Below are 22,697 nucleotides of genomic sequence, written 5' to 3' on the forward strand. Positions count from 1 at the left end.
GGGTTTAATTTGCACTTTTTGGGTTCATGGTAAAGCAAAGTAGATGATCACCCTTTCCCCTCCTAAGATTTGCTTTTGTAGTGTTGGGAGCAATAATACAATTTTCATACCCTGTGACCCTAACTCCAGTTTTATGAGCTATAGTGCAAGAACCGTGCATTGTACAAAAAAAAACTGTTAAGGTATAAAGTGTAGATAATTTAAAGTTCTACATTTTTGCTAAAGCACTTTATTCGACTTAAATTATAAGAAAAAAGTTATGATGAATACAAGGGTTTTTCGCTCTGAAAAACCCTGTTTTGTTGAGCTCAATATTTAATATTTTTTTATCTACTTCAACTTTGGAAACTTTTATACTTTTTTAAAAACTGCAATACCGGGAAAAGTTTTTTAAAATAATAAACCAGAGTCACAGAATACTTATTTTTTTCGTCTTTTTGCTCTGAAATAAAAGTAAGAAACTGAGTATTAATGAAACTTGGAACTGTTAATTAAGTTGCAGAAAATAGGGGTATGAAATAAAAAATATTTTTATTAATTAATTGTTTCTTATTGTAAGGCAATCTTTTAGTGAAAGAATCGTAAAAAACAAAAATCAATTATGGGTAGAGGAAGCAAAATACTGTTGCAAAGTAGGGATTTTTCGAAATATCACAAGAACTGCATATTTAATCGAAAATCGTAAGGATTTGGGATGAACAAGTTAACAATTTCTGAGAGATCTTAAGTTGGCCTAAGAGCACATTTCGTTTGATCCATTACTTTTTAGACACCCTCCATATGCAACAAAATAAAAAAAATACTATGCAAACAAATTAATTTAATTTTTCAATATATAATGAATTTCAATATGAATTAGTTTGTATGCCTAATGCTCCCATTTGACAAAAATTCGAAAAAAACGAAAATTTCGATTTAATTTTTCTTTGCATTAAAATGAAGAAAACAAACCAAAAATCAGCCAAATCGGTTAAGACGTTCTCGAGTTTTTGCCAAATTACGCACGACAATTTTTGTAAAAGACAGATATTCTTGAATACTGGAAATTGCTCTGCTGACTTCAAAACCAAATAAAAAAAAAATGTTTCCAGGTGAGTATCAATATATCTATCATAATTTCATAGTCACAACCCAAGCACAAATTTCGTGTTGACCTGTGTAATTAGCAGGCGCTTCCGTTCCTCCCCGAGTTTGCTCTCCCCCTTATTGTGGTTCTCTCCACACTTTACACAGTATGTAAAGTGGCATGGCCGAACCTTTGGCAGCGCACGCATTGAAGCATGCCACCGCGCCTTTTTAATTTGTCCCAAGTGACAACCTGGTAGTTGAGGACGGTGATATTTCTCAAACTATCCAGTTTGCTGTTGGGCGAGAGCTGCACTAAAAATATCGGCAGTTTCCTTTTTCCCGTCTGGACAAAGCCGTTTGGAATGGCTTGACGCTGATGATCTCGAGATCACCACTCGCTTTGCGGCAGAGCTCATCATAGAGCGCCTGGGGTTCCGTGCAAGAATCCCAAGAAGGACCGTTTGGATTTTCTCCAACTTAGGGGTAAAACTGAAGTACTCAGTGGTGTCTTCTTTTAACAAAATTCTAATTTTTTTATGATCCTCCACTGTATTGCAGTGGATCGCATGTCTATTACTAATTAGTCTTTTAATATAAAAATGTTCGCCAATGGCCGACTAACATAGTTTTATGGTGTCCTCTAGCTCCATTTTGTACACATTTATGGGTTTTCTTTTTTGCTTCGAGTTGTCTGTGGCTGCTGCTGGTGTCCTCTCCCTCGCTGCTGCTATTGGGTCCGCACTTCATCAACAAACACACAAGATAGAAAAGGACCAACAATCACATCAAATGACACAGCAACAGTGGCAACAACAACAACAAAAATTTAGCTTAAATTAACATTAAAAAGCCCGATGATGGAATAACATCCGAAACGCGTCGCTTCATATTTTATTTTATTTATTTATTTAAATTTATTGTTGTAAAAAATTAGAACATTCAAATAAAGAAACAAGTTTAATTTTAAATTTAACTCTTTAATTTCTTATAATTTAAATATTACAACATGTAGACAAAAACAATAACATACTATCATTTATTTTGGTTTGGAGGGTCTGCACCTTGTTATATGTATATCATAATGTATGTATTGTATACATATGTCTTACTCCTTCCTCTGTAGTTGTTTAAGCTAATTTAGATAATAAGTTGGTTCTAAGAAGTCAGTCATTCTTTGTCACTTGAACTATTAACATTAAATAAAGAACTGTGCCAGTGGCTTCAAAACGTCTTGATTTTCAATTACTTAACATGGTGTCAGATGTGCTTAATTAGTTAAAAAAAAAAAAAAAAAATCAAAAAAGTCTATAAACGTTAAAAAAAAAAAAAAAAGTTTTAAAAACTTAAGTCTAAATAATTTAAAGCCGAAATATAATTCCATGAAAATTATTAAAATGCCAGATGGTACAGGAGTGAAGACAGAAGATGTTAAGGATGTTGCAACAATGATGACGCCAACCTACAATTCCCCAATTCCACGACTCGATCTTAAGTCATCAAATATGGCTCTAGCCTGGAAAAATTGGTATGCACAATTTCAAATTTATCTTCGTGCATCAAGTCTAGATTCCCAATCAGATCAGCGAAAAGTGGCTCTACTCCTCCACCACATGGGTCCAGATTCTCTGGAAGTCTTTTACTCATTTAATTTGGATATTGATGCAGTTGAGTTCACTGAGCTTGTAGAGAAGTTAAAATCCTATTTCTTGCCAAAAGTCAACATTGCTATCGAGAGGCACAAGTTTTTCACGAGGACGCAACAGGTTGGAGAATCTATCGATGAGTATGTCACAGCACTTAAAAATCTAAGTTTTTCCTGCGATTTTGAGACTGTTCGAGAAGATTTAGTTAGAGACATTTTTGTCTGCGGACTAAATAATAATTGGTCTAACGTTAAGGAACGTCTCTTAAATGAAGGCGCTATCAAACTTGAAAAAGCCCTTGATATTGCCAAGGCCATAGAAGTCACAAAAGATCATGCAAAACAATTACAACAAAGTGATTCCAGCAACGTAATCAATGTCATGAAACGTTATCCCGCTAAAAAACAACCTTATAATCCGACAAACCACTCGCCCAGCAACAACCACAATTTAAAAAAATCAAAGTCTAACACACAATACAATCAAAAGTCTAACAGTCAGTCATCGTCACAAAAAAATTGTTCCCGTTGTGGAGAGATTCATCGCTACCGATGCCCTGCAATTGGTATAACTTGTAATACATGCAAGAGAAAGAATCACTTCTCTAAAATGTGCCGTTCTAATAAAACAAATTCTAAAAATGTATATGTGCGCAACGTTGATGCTGATGAAGACAATGATGACGCCGACGAATTGTTTTTGGGTTGTTTGGAGCAAAGCACAGCAACACCAAAAACAGTTGGGTTATCTCGCTAAAGACAATGGATCACGTCATCGATTGCCAAATTGATACCGGAGCACAAGCAAACGTCATGTCGCTTATACAGTTTCAACAAATACGCAGTTCTTCTACACAGTTAAAATCATCGTCTACTCGAATAATGACATTTAGTGGAGAACCTTTACCTGTCATCGGCTGCACAACTTTAGAGTGTCTATACAATAATCAGCAGCATTGGATTCCATTTCACATTTTGGATATAAATTGTCATGCAGTTCTTGGATTATCATCATGCATTAATCTTAAGCTAATAAACAAGGTAGATGAAATTAAACTTGCATGCATAAATAAAACTAGTTCTAAGATTTCTAATAATTCTAATAAATTTCTAGATAAAGATGTGAAAAATTCAGTAGATAAAAGTGCAAATAATAATTTTAAAAATAGCAAATCAATTTTAGAAAATTATAATGACGTGTTTGAAGGCCTCGGGTTATTGAAAAATAAATGCCATTTAAAGGTTACTGCGGATATATCTCCTTCCATTGATAGTCCTCGTAAAATTCCGTTTGCTTTAAAAGATTTATTAAAAGAAGAGTTAGACCGTATGGAAACTTTGAAAGTTATTAAAAAAGTTGAAGAGCCAACTGAATGGGTCAACTCGATAGTTTTGGTCAAAAAAGCAAACGGAAAGTTAAGAATTTGTCTCGATCCAAGAAATTTAAACAAAGCCCTTCTCCGAGCACATTATGTTTTTCCAAATATTGACGAGATTAAATCAAAGTTAAGCGGTTCAAAATTTTTTACGACCTTAGACGCGAATTCGGGTTTCTGGGTTATTCCATTAGACGATGAGTCTTCCAAATTGTGTACATTTATCACACCATTTGGAAGATATCGTTTCTTACGTCTGCCTTTTGGAATAAACGCAGCACCCGAGATATTTCATGCTGAAATGATTAAACATTTTAGTGATATCGATGGTGTCGAAATTTATAATGACGATTTTTTTCTGCATGCCCCTACATTGGAAAAACATAATGTGATTTTAAAAAAGGTTTTAGAACGTGCTCGACAGATTGGTCTTAAATTCAATAAAGAAAAATCTAAAATTTGTCTAAGTGAAGTCAAGTTCGTTGGTTATATTTTTAATCAGCATGGTGTCCGACCAGATGACTCTAAAGTCGAAGCAATTTGTAAAATGTCCCGTCCTACGTCCGTCAGCGAATTACAGCGATTTTTGGGCATGGTCACCTATTTAGGTAGCTTTGTAAAAAATTTGTCTGTTCAGAATAGTAATCTGCGTCAACTCTTGAAAAAAGAAGTAGCATGGCACTGGAATGATGTCCATGAAAAAGAATTCAACATGTTAAAGACACTTATATCAAACGCCCCCATTTTGACTTTCTATGACCCTAACAAAACTATTGTTTTATCCGTCGATGCATCAAAGGGTGCAGTAGGTGCAGTCATTTCGCACAATAATAGCCCAATTGCTTACGCATCCGCAACTTTGACATCAAGCCAGCAAAATTACGCTCAAATAGAGAAAGAGCTATTTGCAATTCTCTTTGGATGTATTAAATTCCATCAATATATATATGGTAAACGAGTCGTTGTCGAGACTGATCATAAGCCTCTTATCCCTTTGTTTGATAAAGCATTATACAAAGTCCCTGCTCGACTTCAAAGGTTTATGCTTCGGTTGCAGTCTTATGATTTGCAGGTTTTGTACAAACCTGGCAAATACATGTATACAGCCGATACTCTTTCCAGAGCCCCATTATCAGAAGAGACTTTAACTGAGTTTGACAATGACTTGACACTTCATTGTAACTTATTAGTGTCCACTTTGGCTGTTTCGCGAGAAAAGTTACAAGAAATCAAAGACGCTACTAATAAAGACGAAGTTTTGTCAAAAGTTTAAAAAATACATACAAATCGGGTGGCCAAAAGATAAAAAGTCTGTCGCAAAAGATTGCATGCCATATTTTAAGGTCAATAATGAGTTGCATGTGATTGATGATATTTTGTTAAAATCTTACCGTATAGTGATCCCTTCCTCTATGAGACACGATATTTTAAAACTTATACACGAAGGACACTTAGGAATTCAAAGATGCCAAAGTCTAGCTAAAGATTTAGTTTTTTGGCCAAATATTAACAATGATATTCAGAATATAGTAACTGACTGCGAGATTTGTATGCGCCACCGTAAATCACAACCTAGAGAACCTTTACAACCGCATAAAATTTATTCAATTCCATGGTACAAGGTGGGTACAGATTTGTTTGAGTTTAACAAGCAAATTTATTTGCTTGTTGTTGACTATTGGTCAAAATACATTGAAATTGAGCACTTGAGCTCTGGTTATAGTAGTCAGTTTGTCGTGAAAAAACTCAAGTCTATTTTCGCTCGTCACGGGATTCCACGAATCATGATTTCAGACAACGGACCTCCATATAATTCCGAAGTTTTTAAGTTATTTTGCCAAGATTGGCAAATTGAGCATATAACGTCGAGTCCATACTTGCCACGTTCTAATGGTTTAGCGGAACGTTCTGTACAAACCATTAAGAAACTTTTAATGAAGTGTAAAGAGTCAGGTTCTGATCCATATGTGTCATTACTGCACTATAGGACAGTAGCTAAAGGTACTATACCATCGCCTTCAGAACTTCTTATGTCCCGAAAACTTCGAACAAAAATACCATCCATGTCTAAAAACTATAATTCAAAAGAAATTAACTATAAAATGGTCGAAAAAGAACTAAAATCAAAAAATAATAAATCGAAAGCTCACTACGACAAATCGTCGAAATCTCTTGAACCTTTAAAAGAAGGACAAAAAGTTCTATATAAGAAAAATCCTACGTCAAATTGGACTTCTGGAATAGTTACAGAAAAGTGTCAAGAACCTAGGTCGTATATAATTGAAGACAAACAAGGCAGTACATATAGACGTAATAGACAACACATAATTGATACACACACAGATAAAACAGTAGATCCAGTATCTGAATTGACTCAGGATACTGAAACTTCACCACAAGATACAAATTATACCACTTCTTCAGAAGTGAATCAAGACATTAAACCGTTGCCTACGGATAAAAATCATGCCTCTTCTTCAAACACAACTAGATCTGGCAGGAAAACAGCTCCTCCAGAGAAATTTACATATGACAAGGATCATATTAAACAATTGATTTGCTGTTAATTTTTATTTTGGTCTATCATATTTATCTAATGAATTTTAATTTTTTTTATATGACTTGAAATAATTATCAGCTATTTTTCTTTATTAATTAATCATTTTTAGTTTTTCTTTAAATATGTTTTTATTTTCCAATTAATGAATTTTGATTTTCTTTATTAGGTACTTGAAGTTATTAGTTAAGTTCTGTAATTTATTTTTCTTTTTTTTAGTTTTAAATAATATCTTAAAAATAAAAATAAAAAAAAAAAAAAAAAATAAAAATAAAAAAAAAAAAAATAGTTATAAGTTAAACTTCAAAAGAGAGATGTTATATGTATATCATAATGTATGTATTGTATACATATGTCTTACTCCTTCCTCTGTAGTTGTTTAAGCTAATTTAGATAATAAGTTGGTTCTAAGAAGTCAGTCATTCTTTGTCACTTGAACTATTAACATTAAATAAAGAACTGTGCCAGTGGCTTCAAAACGTCTTGATTTTCAATTACTTAACACACCTCCTTTTCATCCGTATGATGACAGGTCTGGCGATGACAGACCAGTGAATTTGTTGTTGTCACCCGAAACGAAATGCCCTTCTGTCCCCGCTATATTATCCGATTCCACTAGATCGGAGCGAATGTTATTTATAATTTATTTGTTTAAAAAAAAAACTTTTAAAAATACGTTGGCCCAGCTGGGAATCGAACGCCGTTCCTTCAGCTTTCGGGTCCGGGTTGATAGTTTTTTGGCTAACTTGATTCTAATTTACTTATAAACACTGTGAAAGCCGATTTCCGAGCACAACTTTTCACAGAACAAGATCGACTGAGACGTTCACCATATCCTCAAGGCTAGGCTATCTCCACTTTTTGAAATGGGAAAACTTTTATCTATATAAGCAGTTTAGGATTTGATTTTGGGTTGGGTTCTTTTAGTGAAAGAATCGTAAAAAACAAAAATCAATTATGGGTAGAGGAAGCAAAATACTGTTGCAAAGTAGGGATTTTTCGAAATATCACAAGAACTGCATATTTAATCGAAAATCGTAAGGATTTGGGATGAACAAGTTAACAATTTCTGAGAGATCTTAAGTTGGCCTAAGAGCACATTTCGTTTGATCCATTACTTTTTAGACACCCTCCATATGCAACAAAATAAAAAAAATACTATGCAAACAAATTAATTTAATTTTTCAATATATAATGAATTTCAATATGAATTAGTTTGTATGCCTAATGCTCCCATTTGACAAAAATTCGAAAAAAACGAAAATTTCGATTTAATTTTTCTTTGCATTAAAATGAAGAAAACAAACCAAAAATCAGCCAAATCGGTTAAGACGTTCTCGAGTTTTTGCCAAATTACGCACGACAATTTTTGTAAAAGACAGATATTCTTGAATACTGGAAATTGCTCTGCTGACTTCAAAACCAAATAAAAAAAAAATGTTTCCAGGTGAGTATCAATATATCTATCATAATTTCATAGTCACAACCCAAGCACAAATTTCGTGTTGACCTGTGTAATTAGCAGGCGCTTCCGTTCCTCCCCGAGTTTGCTCTCCCCCTTATTGTGGTTCTCTCCACACTTTACACAGTATGTAAAGTGGCATGGCCGAACCTTTGGCAGCGCACGCATTGAAGCATGCCACCGCGCCTTTTTAATTTGTCCCAAGTGACAACCTGGTAGTTGAGGACGGTGATATTTCTCAAACTATCCAGTTTGCTGTTGGGTGAGAGCTGCACTAAAAATATCGGCAGTTTCCTTTTTCCCGTCTGGACAAAGCCGTTTGGAATGGCTTGACGCTGATGATCTCGAGATCACCACTCGCTTTGCGGCAGAGCTCATCATAGAGCGCCTGGGGTTCCGTGCAAGAATCCCAAGAAGGAATATTTAAATATTACAACATGTAGACAAAAACAATAACATACTATCATTTATTTTGGTTTGGAGGGTCTGCACCTCCTTTTCATCCGTATGATGACAGGTCTGGCGATGACAGACCAGTGAATTTGTTGTTGTCACCCGAAACGAAATGCCCTTCTGTCCCCGCTATATTATCCGATTCCACTAGATCGGAGCGAATGTTATTTATAATTTATTTGTTTAAAAAAAAAACTTTTAAAAATACGTTGGCCCAGCTGGGAATCGAACGCCGTTCCTTCAGCTTTCGGGTCCGGGTTGATAGTTTTTTGGCTAACTTGATTCTAATTTACTTCTACACTTTCCGAATTCGAATTATAAACACTGTGAAAGCCGATTTCCGAGCACAACTTTTCACAGTACAAGATCGACTGAGACGTTCACCATATCCTCTAGGCTAGGCTATCTCCACTTTTTGAAATGGGAAAACTTTTATCTATATAAGCAGTTTAGGATTTGCTTTTGGATTGTTGGATTTGCTTTTGGATTGTTGGATTTGCTTTTATTAATTTTTTAATTCACAAACCTAAACAGTAAACACGTACGATACTAGAGACAATGAGAAAACAGCGGAAGTTTCCCTGGGTGTCTACTTCTATTTGTAATTATTCAATGATTATAGGCATACGCGCGCATGGGCTTATGTCAAAATGGCATGAGCGAGTTGTCGCACATACACAACTCTTATGGGATAGCCATAATGCGTATATGAGCTTTTCATATTACTCATGCTTTCAGAAACAGTTCGTTTGATTTTGACATAAGCCCATGAGCGCATATGCCTATTATAGTTGGGCCTTAACCAAAATCAGCATGTATTGAAGTAAAATATGTATATTGTATACATATAAAAGTACGAGAATAAATTGTTACTTTTTTTGTGAAGCCATTGCAGAAGCTTTATATAAACCAAATCTTCAAAACTGATCACATCAAATTGTTGGAAATTAAATGAACTTTAAAAACTGTCATAAGCGTTTTTTCAATAAAAGTTATAGAAAAAAAAAAGTTATGGTCATTCAAAGAATTTTTCTTGAAAATGTACATCTATTTTCAAGTATAACTTTCTTCTTTTCAATTTTACAGAAAAAAGTAGGTACAGTGCGTTTCACATGGTTAGACGCACCAATTTTCGTTTACATAAATTTATTTTTTTTTTGTTTGTGTGCAAGAATAACCAAAAAAATTGTATTTATTAGAATGGTTATTTAGTTCTTAATAGAAAAACACCCCCCGAGGTTTTCGCCTTGTCGCGGCAGGTGGGCTTACGTTTGACTCTCCAGCAATCCAGTTGCAGAGGCTTACAACCAAGAAAACCAAAAAAAAAACGCAGGGATGTTTATCTAATAATAATCATGGAAAATAAAAGTTTACAGGATAATAAAAATCGAGTGGGGATATACACTCAAGTGTCGGCAGAAGCCACGGCTGTCGGCGAGGGCTTGGCTTCGCAAGAAGCTAAGTCGCCAGTGACAAATGTAAACAACGAAAAGCAAGAGCTTAAAAGACAAAAGGCTGTCATTTTATCAGTGGACCTCCTTCCTGACCTTGATCAGCTAACGATCGCAGGTCTGGATAACTCGGACGGACCTCCTTCTAGGTAGTCAAACCGAGGATGAGCTACTGGTAGATCCGAGTCAAGAAGACATCAAGCTAAAGTCTGCTGAACACCTCAGATGTTCGAAGAGATTCGTGAGAGCCACAGAAAGCAAGGATCCTTCTACTCTTAGTGCAAGAGATAAGGCTCTCCTTAAAAAGCACAAAAAGTAGATAAGGGCCTATGAACGTAAGGCAGAGATTGCCACTACACCCGTAGACCCCTCTCAACAAGTGGCCATAATAAGTCGGGACAACCCTGATGGGAAAATCTCGACGGAACATTGGTTACTTGTAGAAAACGAGATCCTTAAAGCGATGATGGCGTTACCCGAAAACGATGGTCCTGCGAACAATACCTTCAATGGCGCCGGATGGCGAAAAGGAGTTAAAGTAGTCTGCTGCGGTGATCAGAAATCAAGAGACTTCCTTTCCAGCATAATCGCCAAATGTGGCGTACTGTGGGAAGGGGCGTCTCTTGAAATCATTCCCGTGACAGCTCTACCACTTCGCCAGCAGATCAATGTATGGATCCCACCTCCTGCAACTCACGAGGACGCGGACATAATCAGACTGCTAAAAGGACAAAACACGGATATACCCGTAGGGGAGTGGAAGCTCATCAAATCTAAGGTGGGCCATAGCGAGGTAGGGAAAGACCTCTCGTTCGCAGTGGACGAGAAATCTGACCTCCTGCTAAAAACGAAAGGAGACGTGTTGAGGTACGGTATTGGAACCGTAAAGGTTAGAAGGCATGATAGCAAAAGGGAGCCAAAAGCTGCTGGTGGTGCAAGTCAACTTGCATCACGCTAAAGCAGCGACTCACGACCTAATGCTCTTCATGTCTCAAAAGAACGTGGATGTGGCCTTGATCCAAGAACCATGGATCTGTAACAACCAGGTAAATGGATTGAGGTCAAAATACTACAACCTTTTTCATTCCACGTCTGAAGTAGGTAAAGTAAGAAGTTGTATTTTAGCGAAAAAGTCGATTAATGCTTTCTTTTTATCTAGGTACAGCAACAACGATAATGCGGCAATCAGCGTTGAATCCAAGGAAGGTAACTTCATTTTAACGCCATAATGAGCATAAATGAGCAAATTTCGATAGGAGATTGGAGAGTATCACCAGAGGAATCCTTCTCGGATCACTTTAGGATACTCTTCACCCTAGACAGGAATTTAATAGATATCAAACCTTACAGAAACCCAACTAGAACAAATTGGACAAAGTACACAAATTGGCTGAAGGAGCGTATCGACCCACCAAGAGAAAATACGCTCTCAAATACATCAGCCATCGATACTACTGTCCAAAACCTTACTAGTAAAATGAAAACTTCTTTTGAAAAACACTGTCCCCTATCCCGTTGCACAAAACCCACTTACCCACCATGGTGGAATAGTGAGCTAAAGAAACGTAGAACAGAGGTCAGAAAACTTTTCAATAGAGCAAAAATGAGCAAATTAGAGAAAGACATGAATTCATACAGAGCCGAACTTAACCTTTACACCAAAGAACTGAGGAAGGCTAAAAAAGATTCATGGGCTAGGCACTGCGAATCCATTGAGAACACAAGTGAGGCGGCTAGGCTTTGTAAAGTCCTTGCTCTTAACCCCACGACACCGGGTTACATTAAGCATTTGACGGATCATGGTCGAACTCGAGCCAAGAAACACTTGAACTCTTTATGGAAACCCACTTTCCTGGCTGTAAAAATCCTGATAAATCTGGATTCACGCAATCAAACTTGCTTGAATCCACAAACCAAGAATCAAACATAGAACAGATTATTACTGAGCAGAAGACTATATGGGCAATCAACTCGTTCAAACCCTACAAATCTGCGGGACCAGATGAGATAATCCCAGCTCTTCTTCAACACGCTTTAAATGTAATAACACCATGGCTTAGGGTTATCTTCATTAGTTGTATTAAACTTAGATACGTCCCTATGAGTTGGAGAAAGGTTAAAGTGGTCTTTATTCCAAAAGCAGGAAAACCGACACACTCAACCGCAAAAGATTATAGACCAATAAGTCTCTCCTCGTTCCTCCTTAAAACACTGGAGAGAATCATTGATTTGCATATTAGGGAACTTGTCAATTCTAACAACTTGTGCAACTACCAACACGCTTACCTTAAAGGCAGGTCAGTGGAAACTGCACTGCATGAGGTAGTTTCGCATAATGAGAAAAGTCTTGAAAACAAAGAACATACACTAGCAACATTTTTAGATATCGAAGGAGCGTTTAATAACGTTAACACAGAATCAATTAAATACTGTCTAGTCGATATTGGAGTAGATTCTGTCATAGTAGATTGGATTCATACTATGTTAAATGGCAGAATCATTAACTCACAAATGGGAAATAGTACGGTAGAGAAAACAGTTACAAGAGGTACGCTACAAGGAGGGGTTCTTTCGCCTCTCCTTTGGATCCTTGTGGTTAACAAAATTCTCACAAAACTCAAAAACCAAGGTATTAAAATAGTAGCTTACGCTGATGACATAGTAGTTCTGATAACAGGTAAGTTTCTTACCACCGTCGGAGATATTATGGAACACGTACTCAAAGAAATATCTTCATGGGCAGCCCGTAATGGTCTTGGGGTTAACTCCACAAAAACGGAACTGGTTCTGTTCACGAAGAAAAGGAATCTAGGGGATTTTAGTCCTCCTAAACTTGATGATATTCCTCTTACTCTTTCCAAAGAAGCTAAATATCTTGGAGTAATCCTTGATTCCAAGCTAACATGGAAACGTAACACCGAGGAAAGAATGAAAAAAGCGCTATGCGCTTTCTGCACATTCAAAAAAACCTTTGGTGCACGATGGGGTATGCGACCTCAAGTCATCCAATGGATGTATACGGCGATTATTCGCCCCATACTTACCTATGGTTCTATCGTATGGTGGGAAGCTGTTGAAAAATCAAGCTATCTCAAGAACCTTAACAAAGTACAGAGATTAGCGTGTATAGGGATTACAGGGGCACAAAGGTCTACACCACAAGCAGGGTTGGAAATAATTTTAGACATCCCGGGGTTAGACGAGTTCATAAAATGCACGGCAGCTAAAAGCGCACTTCGATTAAAAGAATTGGGCTATTGGAGGCAAAACACTTATGGTCATGGGTCTATTATGCAAAGATACGACACATATCCGGGTTTGAATGAGACTACAGATTACATTCCACCTTTAGTAGATTTCAACAAAAATTTCTCCATTTTAATACCAGAAAGAGAGGGGTGGGATTCCAATTCGCTTATCAGCGAACAGGGATTCCCCTTCTACACTGACGGTTCAAAAATGGAATCAGGAACAGGAGCTGGGGTGTTCTGTAAACCTCTCAATATTAGAGAATCATATAGACTCCCAGACGATTGCAGTGTGTTTCAAGCTGAAATCTTTGCTATAGAAAAAGCGGCAGAATTGGTTCACAAAGAAAAACTAATCTCCTCGGAGATAACATTCTTTGTGGACAGTCAGGCTGCTATCAAAGCTTTAGCCAGTGAGACGATAAGATCCAAAGCGGTTTTAAACTGCAGAAAGAAAATCAATAGCATTTGCTACACTAACCAAGTAAAACTCTGCTGGGTTCCTGGGCATAGCAATATAGAAGGGAATGAAATAGTGGATGAACTAGCTAGGTTAGGGTCAGCGTCAAAAGAGGATAGCAGCACCCAATTAGTAAGAGGACCAGATATCCCTATCGGTGTGCTCAAAAAGAAAATAGACCTAATGACTAAAGAAAAAATCAATAACACCTTGAAAACTAGGGACGATTGTATTATCTCTAGAAGTTTATGGCCTAAAATCAACGAAAAAGGAACTCGGTATATTTTATCCCTGAGTAAAAAGAACATTAGAATCTTGATAGGTGTACTAACGGGTCATTGTGCCATTGGTACAATGGCTAATAGAATGGGTGTATTTGCACCTGATTTCTGCAGAAGCTGTCAAGATGAAGAGGAAATAGAGTCCATTAAACACCTGCTCTGCGATTGTCCAAACCTCCAAACAAACCGACTCCGTTACTTCGGAAAAGGTTCGTAGGAGAACTAGACGATCTAGCGCAAGTGTCAATGGCTAACATGAGAAAATTCATTGAAAGTACAGGATGGTTCGTAAATGAGCCAGTTTTTGTAAACCGATGAACAGTTAGGAACATCAATGCGATTTTTTAAATAAAAGGGAATCACAATGGACCAATAGGCCCCCGTGTATGCTGCAGCTTAGCTGTGCAGTGTGCACTACCCTATTTACCTAACCTAACCTAATAGAAAAACAAAAAGAAATAGTGGGTGAGTGGATTAACGGTACTTTTTACTCCTCCTTGTCTCTGATGTAATAAAAAGGGCAGTTTATTTTGGTTCACATGTTTAGACGCACACCTTAAATTTGCGCTGATTTGATTAAATTTGGAAGATTAAGCATTAAGAAGTTATTTTTTAGTGATTTTCATTAAAAATCTGTTAAAAAAAAAGTTCTGAGTGCGAAAGAATAAGCGAAAAATGACGCGTTGGACTCCAAAAGTTTTTCCATAAGCATCATTGCCAAAATAATAGGATGAAGTGACCATTTCGAGAGGAATTATTTTAAAAACAGTGCCTCCTGCGAAAAACACTTCAAGGGAGCGTCGAAAACAGCTATATCCCCGATCAAAATTAAAGAAAAAGATGGGCTAACGACAAGAACATCAACTTTTCGGTGAACTGAATGCTGATTATCCTAGATTAAAATAAATTTTAAAAATAGTACAAATCTCACATCTCAACAGACCGCTTCAGGCAAACGAGTCCGAACTGGGTCCGAATCGGCTCCGAAGTGATTCCGAGCTCGACCTCTCATCGGGCTCCACGACACGGATGATATGTTCTTTTATTTTAATCTTATTTTTCCCAAGGGATACCGATTGGGCAAGTGTTCCTCGTTTTAAATAATATCAACGAAAATGGACTATTGAAAAAGTTTAATACTGTTTTAAACTCAAATCAGAGACTAAAAATAGTTCAACTAATAAATTCTATAATTACTGGGGAATTCTCGAAAAAATTGAAGTGAATAACAGTTTCAAATCGGGTCCACTCGTTGCTGCTCACAGAGCCGGTTTTAGGGGGGGCAGCCTGGGCCGTCGCCCAGGGGAGCAAGAATTGAGGGGTGCCGCAGGCGCCCCGAACTTTTACAAAAGTTATATAAATAACGAAGTCTTTCCAATCGATGTTTTATTTTTTTTACATTCACAAAGGCGCCCCAATTTTTTTCTATTTTACATTTTCAACGGCGCTCGTATTGTTTGTCCTAAACTTTTTGAAGAATGAAGGCGCCCCCCAATTTTGGGTTAATTTATTTGGCTTCCGGAAGGACAATGGTGTCCAAAATCTTCGTTCATCTTTGAAGAACAAGGCGCCCCAATTTCTTTTGAAAGACTAAAGCAATCCTAATATTCCTCCTACCAATTTAATTTTTGCAAAGGTGCCCCTATAATGATGAATAAGGAAAGAGAAGGGAGACGGACAGAATCCCGAAATTAAAAATCCAGAAAGCCCAAAATCCAGAAAACCCTAAATTCCGAAAACACAAAATCCCGAAAACCCACGATCCCAAAATCCCGAAAACCCATAATCCATCAATGCCAAAAATTGACAGCTTCTCCATTTCTCATAAAAACTATGTTTGTGTGTGAGAATAAAAAAATAGGTCTGTTCGTTGTTCCCCCCTCCAGGGCACTCTAAGTCATTTCAATTAACTGTGAAAAAAATCAGAGTTTCTCGGGTTTTCATTTTACATCGAACACCTCAGAGTTTTAGTTTCATCAGCGAACATCGAACACAGAGGAAATAACTCTGGTTGAAAAAGGAGCTACAAAAAACGCTTGACAACGAATTCGGAGCGACCCAGCGTGCCCTAGAGCTTACAACGAACAAACCTTATAATTATAAAGGTATGTTGTTTTCAATTGGCCGTCCGGAAGCGCCTGGAATCATTAAAAAGCGTGCTGCAAGTTTTTTATTCTCCTAGTGAAAAAACAAAAACAAAATATCTGATTTTTCACCAATACGGATATTAAATTTTAGAATTGGGTGGAAGCGATTCAAAGTTTTTTATTGGATTTCAGAATGAGTGAATCATTGAGTGATTCCAATCGAAAACGACATTAATGTACCTAGTTGAAAAAGTTTTTGAAAAAATATTGTTCAAATAAAACCAACTGTACCTAATCTTTAAATGTGTTTAAACAAAAAAAGTCTGAGATAAAGGTAGTCTTGTCAATTGAGCCTAAATGATATTAATAATTAATTTTTTTTTAAGTTAACCTTTTTAAGTTAATACACTGCACATTTTGAATAAATGCATTAACAAGTATATGAGAGGTAAGACATAATCTGCTTTTGCTTTTTTCGTGATTTTAAAAAATTGTTTTTAGATGAATTTTTTTTTAGAGGCGCCACTTGCAATCTTGCCCAGGGGCGCCTTTAGTGCTTAAACCGGCACTGGCTGCTCAAGTAGAGATAATCGTAGGAGGCTGTTACCTGATAACTTTGAAAAACTTTTGGTAGTTCAATGCGTTCAATAAAATTAATATGGACAAATTGCTGTAATTGAAACAAAGAGAAACTATAAAAAACAGGTGTTATAACGATTATACGTTAACGTTTTGACGAACGTGTGCCGTAATTCGGCCCCAGTATTAAGCTGAACAAAGAAACTCTTGATTTACAAGCAGCTTCTGCCACTAGTCATTGCCAACAGGTACAACTTTCCGGTATAGTATATCATCTACAAGATAGTCATGATTCATGAAGGAACTACAAATGTTCGATAGAAAAATACGGGGGATCTGCACCTCATAATAAGACGAGTGTTGAAGCCACAGTACTCGTAAAAGAAATTATTAATAAATTTCCAAGGTACAGCTGAGATTTTATATGGGATTACAACAAAACAAAGGTATCCGGATACCCTTGGATCGGTACGTGAACGCAGCCAATGAACACCACAGCAGAAAATAATTGTGTAAACAAGGGAAACAAACAGCTGTTTGTTAAACGTCAAATTGAACTTATAAAATTTGTTCAGTTACAAAAATAAGGTCAAGCTAATTTTGCAAATACTAGATTATGCAATAATAACAAAAATGTAATTTCCTCAAATAAAATAATATTCTCTTTTCAATATTAACATATTTTATTGGTAGTTATCTGAATAATAAGACATAAATCGCGTTCAAAAAGATATTTCAGATATGGGCATCCCAGATAGCCTATCCGATAGGTGATTGAACACACCCAAAGTTTATCAGATTTTTTTTTCTACGGCTTCTGATTCAAATTTGTGAGATAAAATTCTATGATTTGCAGAATATTTTTCGCATACAATTTTTACAGCTCATTTCTACCGATAGAAAATTCTACGGTTTCTATGGGTTTTCCGATGATGAAAGTTTAATATGCAATACTTGAAAGGACACCGCACATTTTGTATGGGAAGTGGTCATCGGTGAAATTGTCTGAAATTTTGGTATTTTTTTCTCTTGAAACCCTTGATCAAAAGTTGATATGGGCAGAAAGTCGAAAAATGGACAGTTTTTAAAATAACGGGTTTTTCCGATGACTATCTTAAACCTTTTAAAAACTATCCCTTTTAAAAGGTTTAAGATAGTCATCGGAAAAAAACAGTTATTTTAAAAACTGTACATTTTTCGACTTTCTGATCATATCAACTTTTGATCAAGGCCTTCAAGTGAACAACATACTAAAATTTCAGACAATTTCACCGAGGGCCACTTCCCATACAAAATGTGCGGGGTCGTTTAATACATTTGGTATTAAATTCTAATATACACCGAATTATTTTTTAATAGAACTATATTAAGTTTTAATGCATTTTGTATTAACTAAAAAATTTTAATATTTGCCATGTATTAAATTTCAATACATTTTTGGTGTAGACTAGGGTGTCCATTTGGGAGCCTTCTAAAAAGAGAACATTTTACATTTTTTAGAAGGGTTATTAACACGAACACGATGCACAGAAAGCATATTAAATAAATTTATGTAAAATTTAAAGGCCCATATACATCCTTCTAGGTAAAATATTAAGTGGCCCAATATCTTTAAATGAGGTTTATATATTGTATTAACAATACTACATATTAATTTGACCCTTTTATCAAAAACTGCACAATTATTTTTCATACTTTTACTTATGCACCTCACTCCTTCAAAAAATTAATTTGTAAGGAAATTCAATAAAAAATAAAAGGAAGCTCTCTTAGTTTTTCATGAAAATTAAATATTCCATGGTAAATATAGGAAAATTTTTGTTTATTTTTGGTTCTCACACTATGTATGACATTTATATGCAGTTAAAAAAAATGCACACATTTTCCATGTGATGCAATGGTACCATTTCAAAAGTGTTCTGTCTCGCTAAAAAAAAAAACACCGTTTTACCTGAAATATTTTGAAGAACAAATTTTATTATTTTTTTCTATGAAACGTCCATACAAAATTTCATCAGCCTACCACTTATTGGTAATATTCTGATTTTTATTCTTTAAGTAAAAGACTATTCATTAAGAGTCCAATAACGTTTTATAAAATGATGGTCGTTACATTTTGGTATTGATTTTAATCGATTGGGCGTTATAAAATACTTCGAAATCTTTTATCATATTAACAAAACTGTTTAATTACCTATACTATGATATGCAACATATAGAGTGCAACACAGAAAATCTCTTGTATCTAACCTTCCGGATGGAATATAAGGTTGCTCAATATCTCAAAATAAATCTTAAATTGAGTACGATTGAGCTGTTTTTTAATGCTAAGCCGCCTCACTAGGGGAGGTAAATAAAAAAAGAGACTTAAAAGAGGAAATTTGAAAAATAGAGAACAAAAAAAGAATTTTATGAAAAAAGAGAGTGTAAAAAAGATCAGAGTTGAAAAAGAGGACATGTTCTCTTTGAAAGAGATGTTCTGGAAACCCTAGTGTAGACCCATGTTTATGTTACCCAAAAAGTATTAAAAAATACCTACTCCAGAATTTTTAACCGCGTACTAAAAAAGTCAGATATGGACCTTTTGTCTTGGTATTCATGATCTTATTACAGACAAGTCATCCATTTTCATGTATACCTGTAATGAGAGAATATCTTCACGTGGCCCACAGGAAATAGGTTCTTGTATTATGTGCGTATTATGTGAAAGCCAAAGTCAAGTGCAAGAATTTAATAATGTATAGACCAATTGTGGGGGCCCAAACCGGAACACAAAATTGGTGATTGGGTACACGGAAAAAAAGGAAAATATCGCAACTTCTTAAGATGAACGTCATATCGTGCCATAGTTTAATGATCGTATAATTTCCTCTTAAACAACTACAATTGTTACCACCCTCACATTACTTACACTTAACGAGCTTGATATGAATCTTTTGAGGCTTGACTTGTGTCGCACGATTGCTGTCACTTTGAAAATCTCGTAATTCGTCTGCGCTTATGATGTCAATTCCCTGCTTATTCACCCAAATATTGTCAGGTGAACAATTATTATTTACAAGTTCACTGTAGGTTAAACATCTATAAGGCATTTTGTGCGTCTGTGTAATAAAGCAATAAGAAGTTTAAAAAGGTAAGTACATAAACAATGAACTTTCGTTTAATACCTTGTCGGTGCACCAGGCACAATAGAAATTTTCACCTAGACATCCTTCACAAGTATCGTGAACGTAACATTGTCTGTCTCCTAGAGAAAAGCTTATACATATATTCCAAAGTTTTAGATATAACTTTTTTTAATTTGACATACCATTTAAATTTGTTGATTTTATTTCAAATATCTGCACTGTAAATAAAAGAATGAATAGAAGAATTTTCAAACAAAACATTATTTAATTCTTATATTTGAATTAAATTTTTCTTGTATTTCTTCTATGAAAATAAAAAAATGAATAAATAAATAATTTTTCAGAATATGTAGGTAGGTACTTGTACATGCAACTAAAGTAGGTAAACTATAAAAATATTATCTTTTCGTTGGAAGATAAAGAAAGCATAGCATTAGTAAGCTTATCAAATGTTGCTTAAATGCCCATGGCTATCTAATCATTTATAGATATTTAATATTTTTTGTTAAAAACATACCGGTAATTGAATGTGCAGTGCGTGTCTATTGTATCACGGCTAAAGCCTTACCCTTCAAGCAAGAAAACGGAGTTCTGTTTGATTTCGCCATTTGGACACGCCGTTTTACTCACATATAGACAACTTTTTGTGTATGAACACAAAGTCGAAGGAGAAGCGTGGTGAAAAAGAATGAAAACGACAAACGAAAAAGAAAGGAAAGACAAGGGCCACCAAAACAAAAACCGCTTCATTTTGTAATTCCATTTGTGAAGTGTCTCGTGCCGTGTCTTGTATAGTTAGTTGTTTTTAAAATTCTTCTTCTTCCTTTGCTCGGCGCTGTTATGATCTCGATGTCGAGGTAAAGGTCTATAAGAAACTTAAACGAAGCTTTACCGGAACTCTACCGAAGTTTTGAGATTTGACAGATAGCTTCGGATCAGCTTGTATAGCTCTTTAATACATGTCTTATCGAAATTAAAAAACAACTACAAAAACAAAAAAGAATTTTCTTTTTCAATTGGTTTTGATTTGATTTTAAATCATGAATTTTATCTTTAAATCTGAAATTATATACAACATTCCATTAGTTTTTAGTATATCTATCGATAATAATTTTAAAAGTACATAATTTTTTTACCACACCAAGGAATCGAACTTCGTACCTACTTGGTGGCAGTCCACCACTCTACCCACTCGGCCATCCTAGTATATTTATTAATGAAATCAAAACTTCGCTTCAAGCAAACGAGTCCGACCTCGATCCGAATCCACTCCGCCTGAGTCCGACCTGGACTACGAAACGCGTCCGATGGCGGCTCAAATTAGTATTGAAATATGTATTGGTTTTTTCACCACGATTTCTCCTTCGACTTTGTGTTCATACACAAAAAGTTGCAAGTGTGTGAGTGCATCCCGTTTTTCTCGTTTTGAGGTCGGAGTGTCTTTTCTGAACTCAGTTTTCTTGCTTGAAGGGTTAATCAGTTAAAGTAGCAGAAAAAATTTCAAAAAAAATTTCTGAGCTAAATTATCCAATGTCAAAACCAAAAATCAAATACAAAAATTGGTAATTTCTGCACAGCTTCTATAAATTCATTAAACAAGCTTATCCGAAAAAAAGATTTTTTTCGGTTAAGTTTCTTTAACAGTATTTAAACAACTTATTAGAAGTTGTTAAACAAGTTCGAACTTCTATAAGCAATTAAATTCTGAAGCAAGCTGTATAAAAAGAAGTACCTGCAAGATTTCAATTTATAATAGCTGTTGTGTTAGTTCGGTTGTGATCCGCCTGTGGGGTTCGCCGCGGGTTGACCTCAGAAATCGGCGGCAAGCCTCCCGGTTTTGTATTGTTCCGTTTCTGAGGCCAACTGAATGCTGTTGTTTATTAAATAATAATACAAATTTTTAATACAAAATATGTATTTACTATTACTATGAAAAATGAAATATGTAGTGTTTGCAAGTCGCGATTGAAAATCGCTAATCATACTAATTTGAGCCGCCGTGGGACCCGTTTCGTAGTCGAGGTCGGACTCACTTCGAAGCCGATTCGGACCGAAGTCGGACTCGTTTGCTTGAAGGGTAATTACATTCAGTTTTTAATTGTGAAAAATTAGGCAGATACATAGTGATATCTTCTCAAGAAAAAAGTCTACACATTGTGATTGAAATATCATGGTCATTTGTGCAAAAAATTGTGCAGCTAGTTTTTTTTTTCTTGAGGTTGCGGTCAAGATATATGATTAAGGCCGTGTCTGAATTGGGTTAAATCTTAAGCCGACGCGACGGTTAATTTTTGACACTATTGACTTGAAAAGATAAATTTTCAGCAGATTCACAAATCTGGCAAATAGCTAGAAAGCGACATTAATCGAAGTCGATCAAATTGTCTGATTGCCCGAGTTGTAGAAGAATAAAATTATTCTTGTTTCTGATCACAGGTGAAGAAATAAGAACATTGTCTGCGATTTGTAAGGGTGTGAAGGACGTAATTTGCAGAAGAGCGAGGGGAATGAAAAATTTAAAATTTTTATAAATATTCGGCGCAGAAAATTGACGTTCTCTTTTGTGTGCCTCCTTCCATCGTTCGTCTGTTTCAAAATATTTTCAACTTGTAAGGCAGTGTAGGAAATTTGAAAAAAAAAAAAATCGTTATAAAAAAAAAAAATAAAATAAAATCTGAAATCAAATTGCCCTCCAAAACAAGTATGCAATTTTGATTGATATATTAAGATGCATTTTCAGAAAAAAAAATTTCAAAATCGTTAACGCCGTTTTTTAAAAAAACTAATTTTTTATAAATATTTTTTTGGAAAAAAAGTTTTAAAATAAAATTGGTATGCCATTTTGTAGAAATCACTAATCAGCATCTTAAAACAAAATTTCAAAAAAATTCATTGTCCCATTTTC

General features: G+C 35.5%; 1 protein-coding gene across 6 annotated transcripts in view; it reads right to left on the reverse strand.

Moving 5' to 3' along the window:
• LOC129916087 (integrin beta-nu) overlaps positions 1 to 20,398 on the reverse strand; it is a 107,634-nt gene extending 87,236 nt beyond the window's left edge. Inside the window, exons 1-4 of one of the 6 annotated variants that reach the window (XM_055995912.1) lie at positions 20,310 to 20,398; positions 19,975 to 20,010; positions 19,832 to 19,911; positions 19,576 to 19,765 (exon numbers count right to left, since the gene is read on the reverse strand). In XM_055995912.1, coding sequence (XP_055851887.1) covers positions 19,576 to 19,756 — 181 coding nt within the window. In that variant the 5' untranslated portion in view covers positions 19,757 to 19,765; positions 19,832 to 19,911; positions 19,975 to 20,010; positions 20,310 to 20,398. The other 5 variants (XM_055995887.1, XM_055995872.1, XM_055995903.1 and 2 more) reach the window with 5 other exon arrangements.
• Between the last annotated feature and the right edge of the window lie 2,299 nt (positions 20,399 to 22,697).

The sequence above is a fragment of the Episyrphus balteatus genome, chromosome 1, assembly GCF_945859705.1.
Source record: "Episyrphus balteatus chromosome 1, idEpiBalt1.1, whole genome shotgun sequence".
Taxonomy (NCBI): Eukaryota; Metazoa; Arthropoda; class Insecta; order Diptera; family Syrphidae; genus Episyrphus; species Episyrphus balteatus.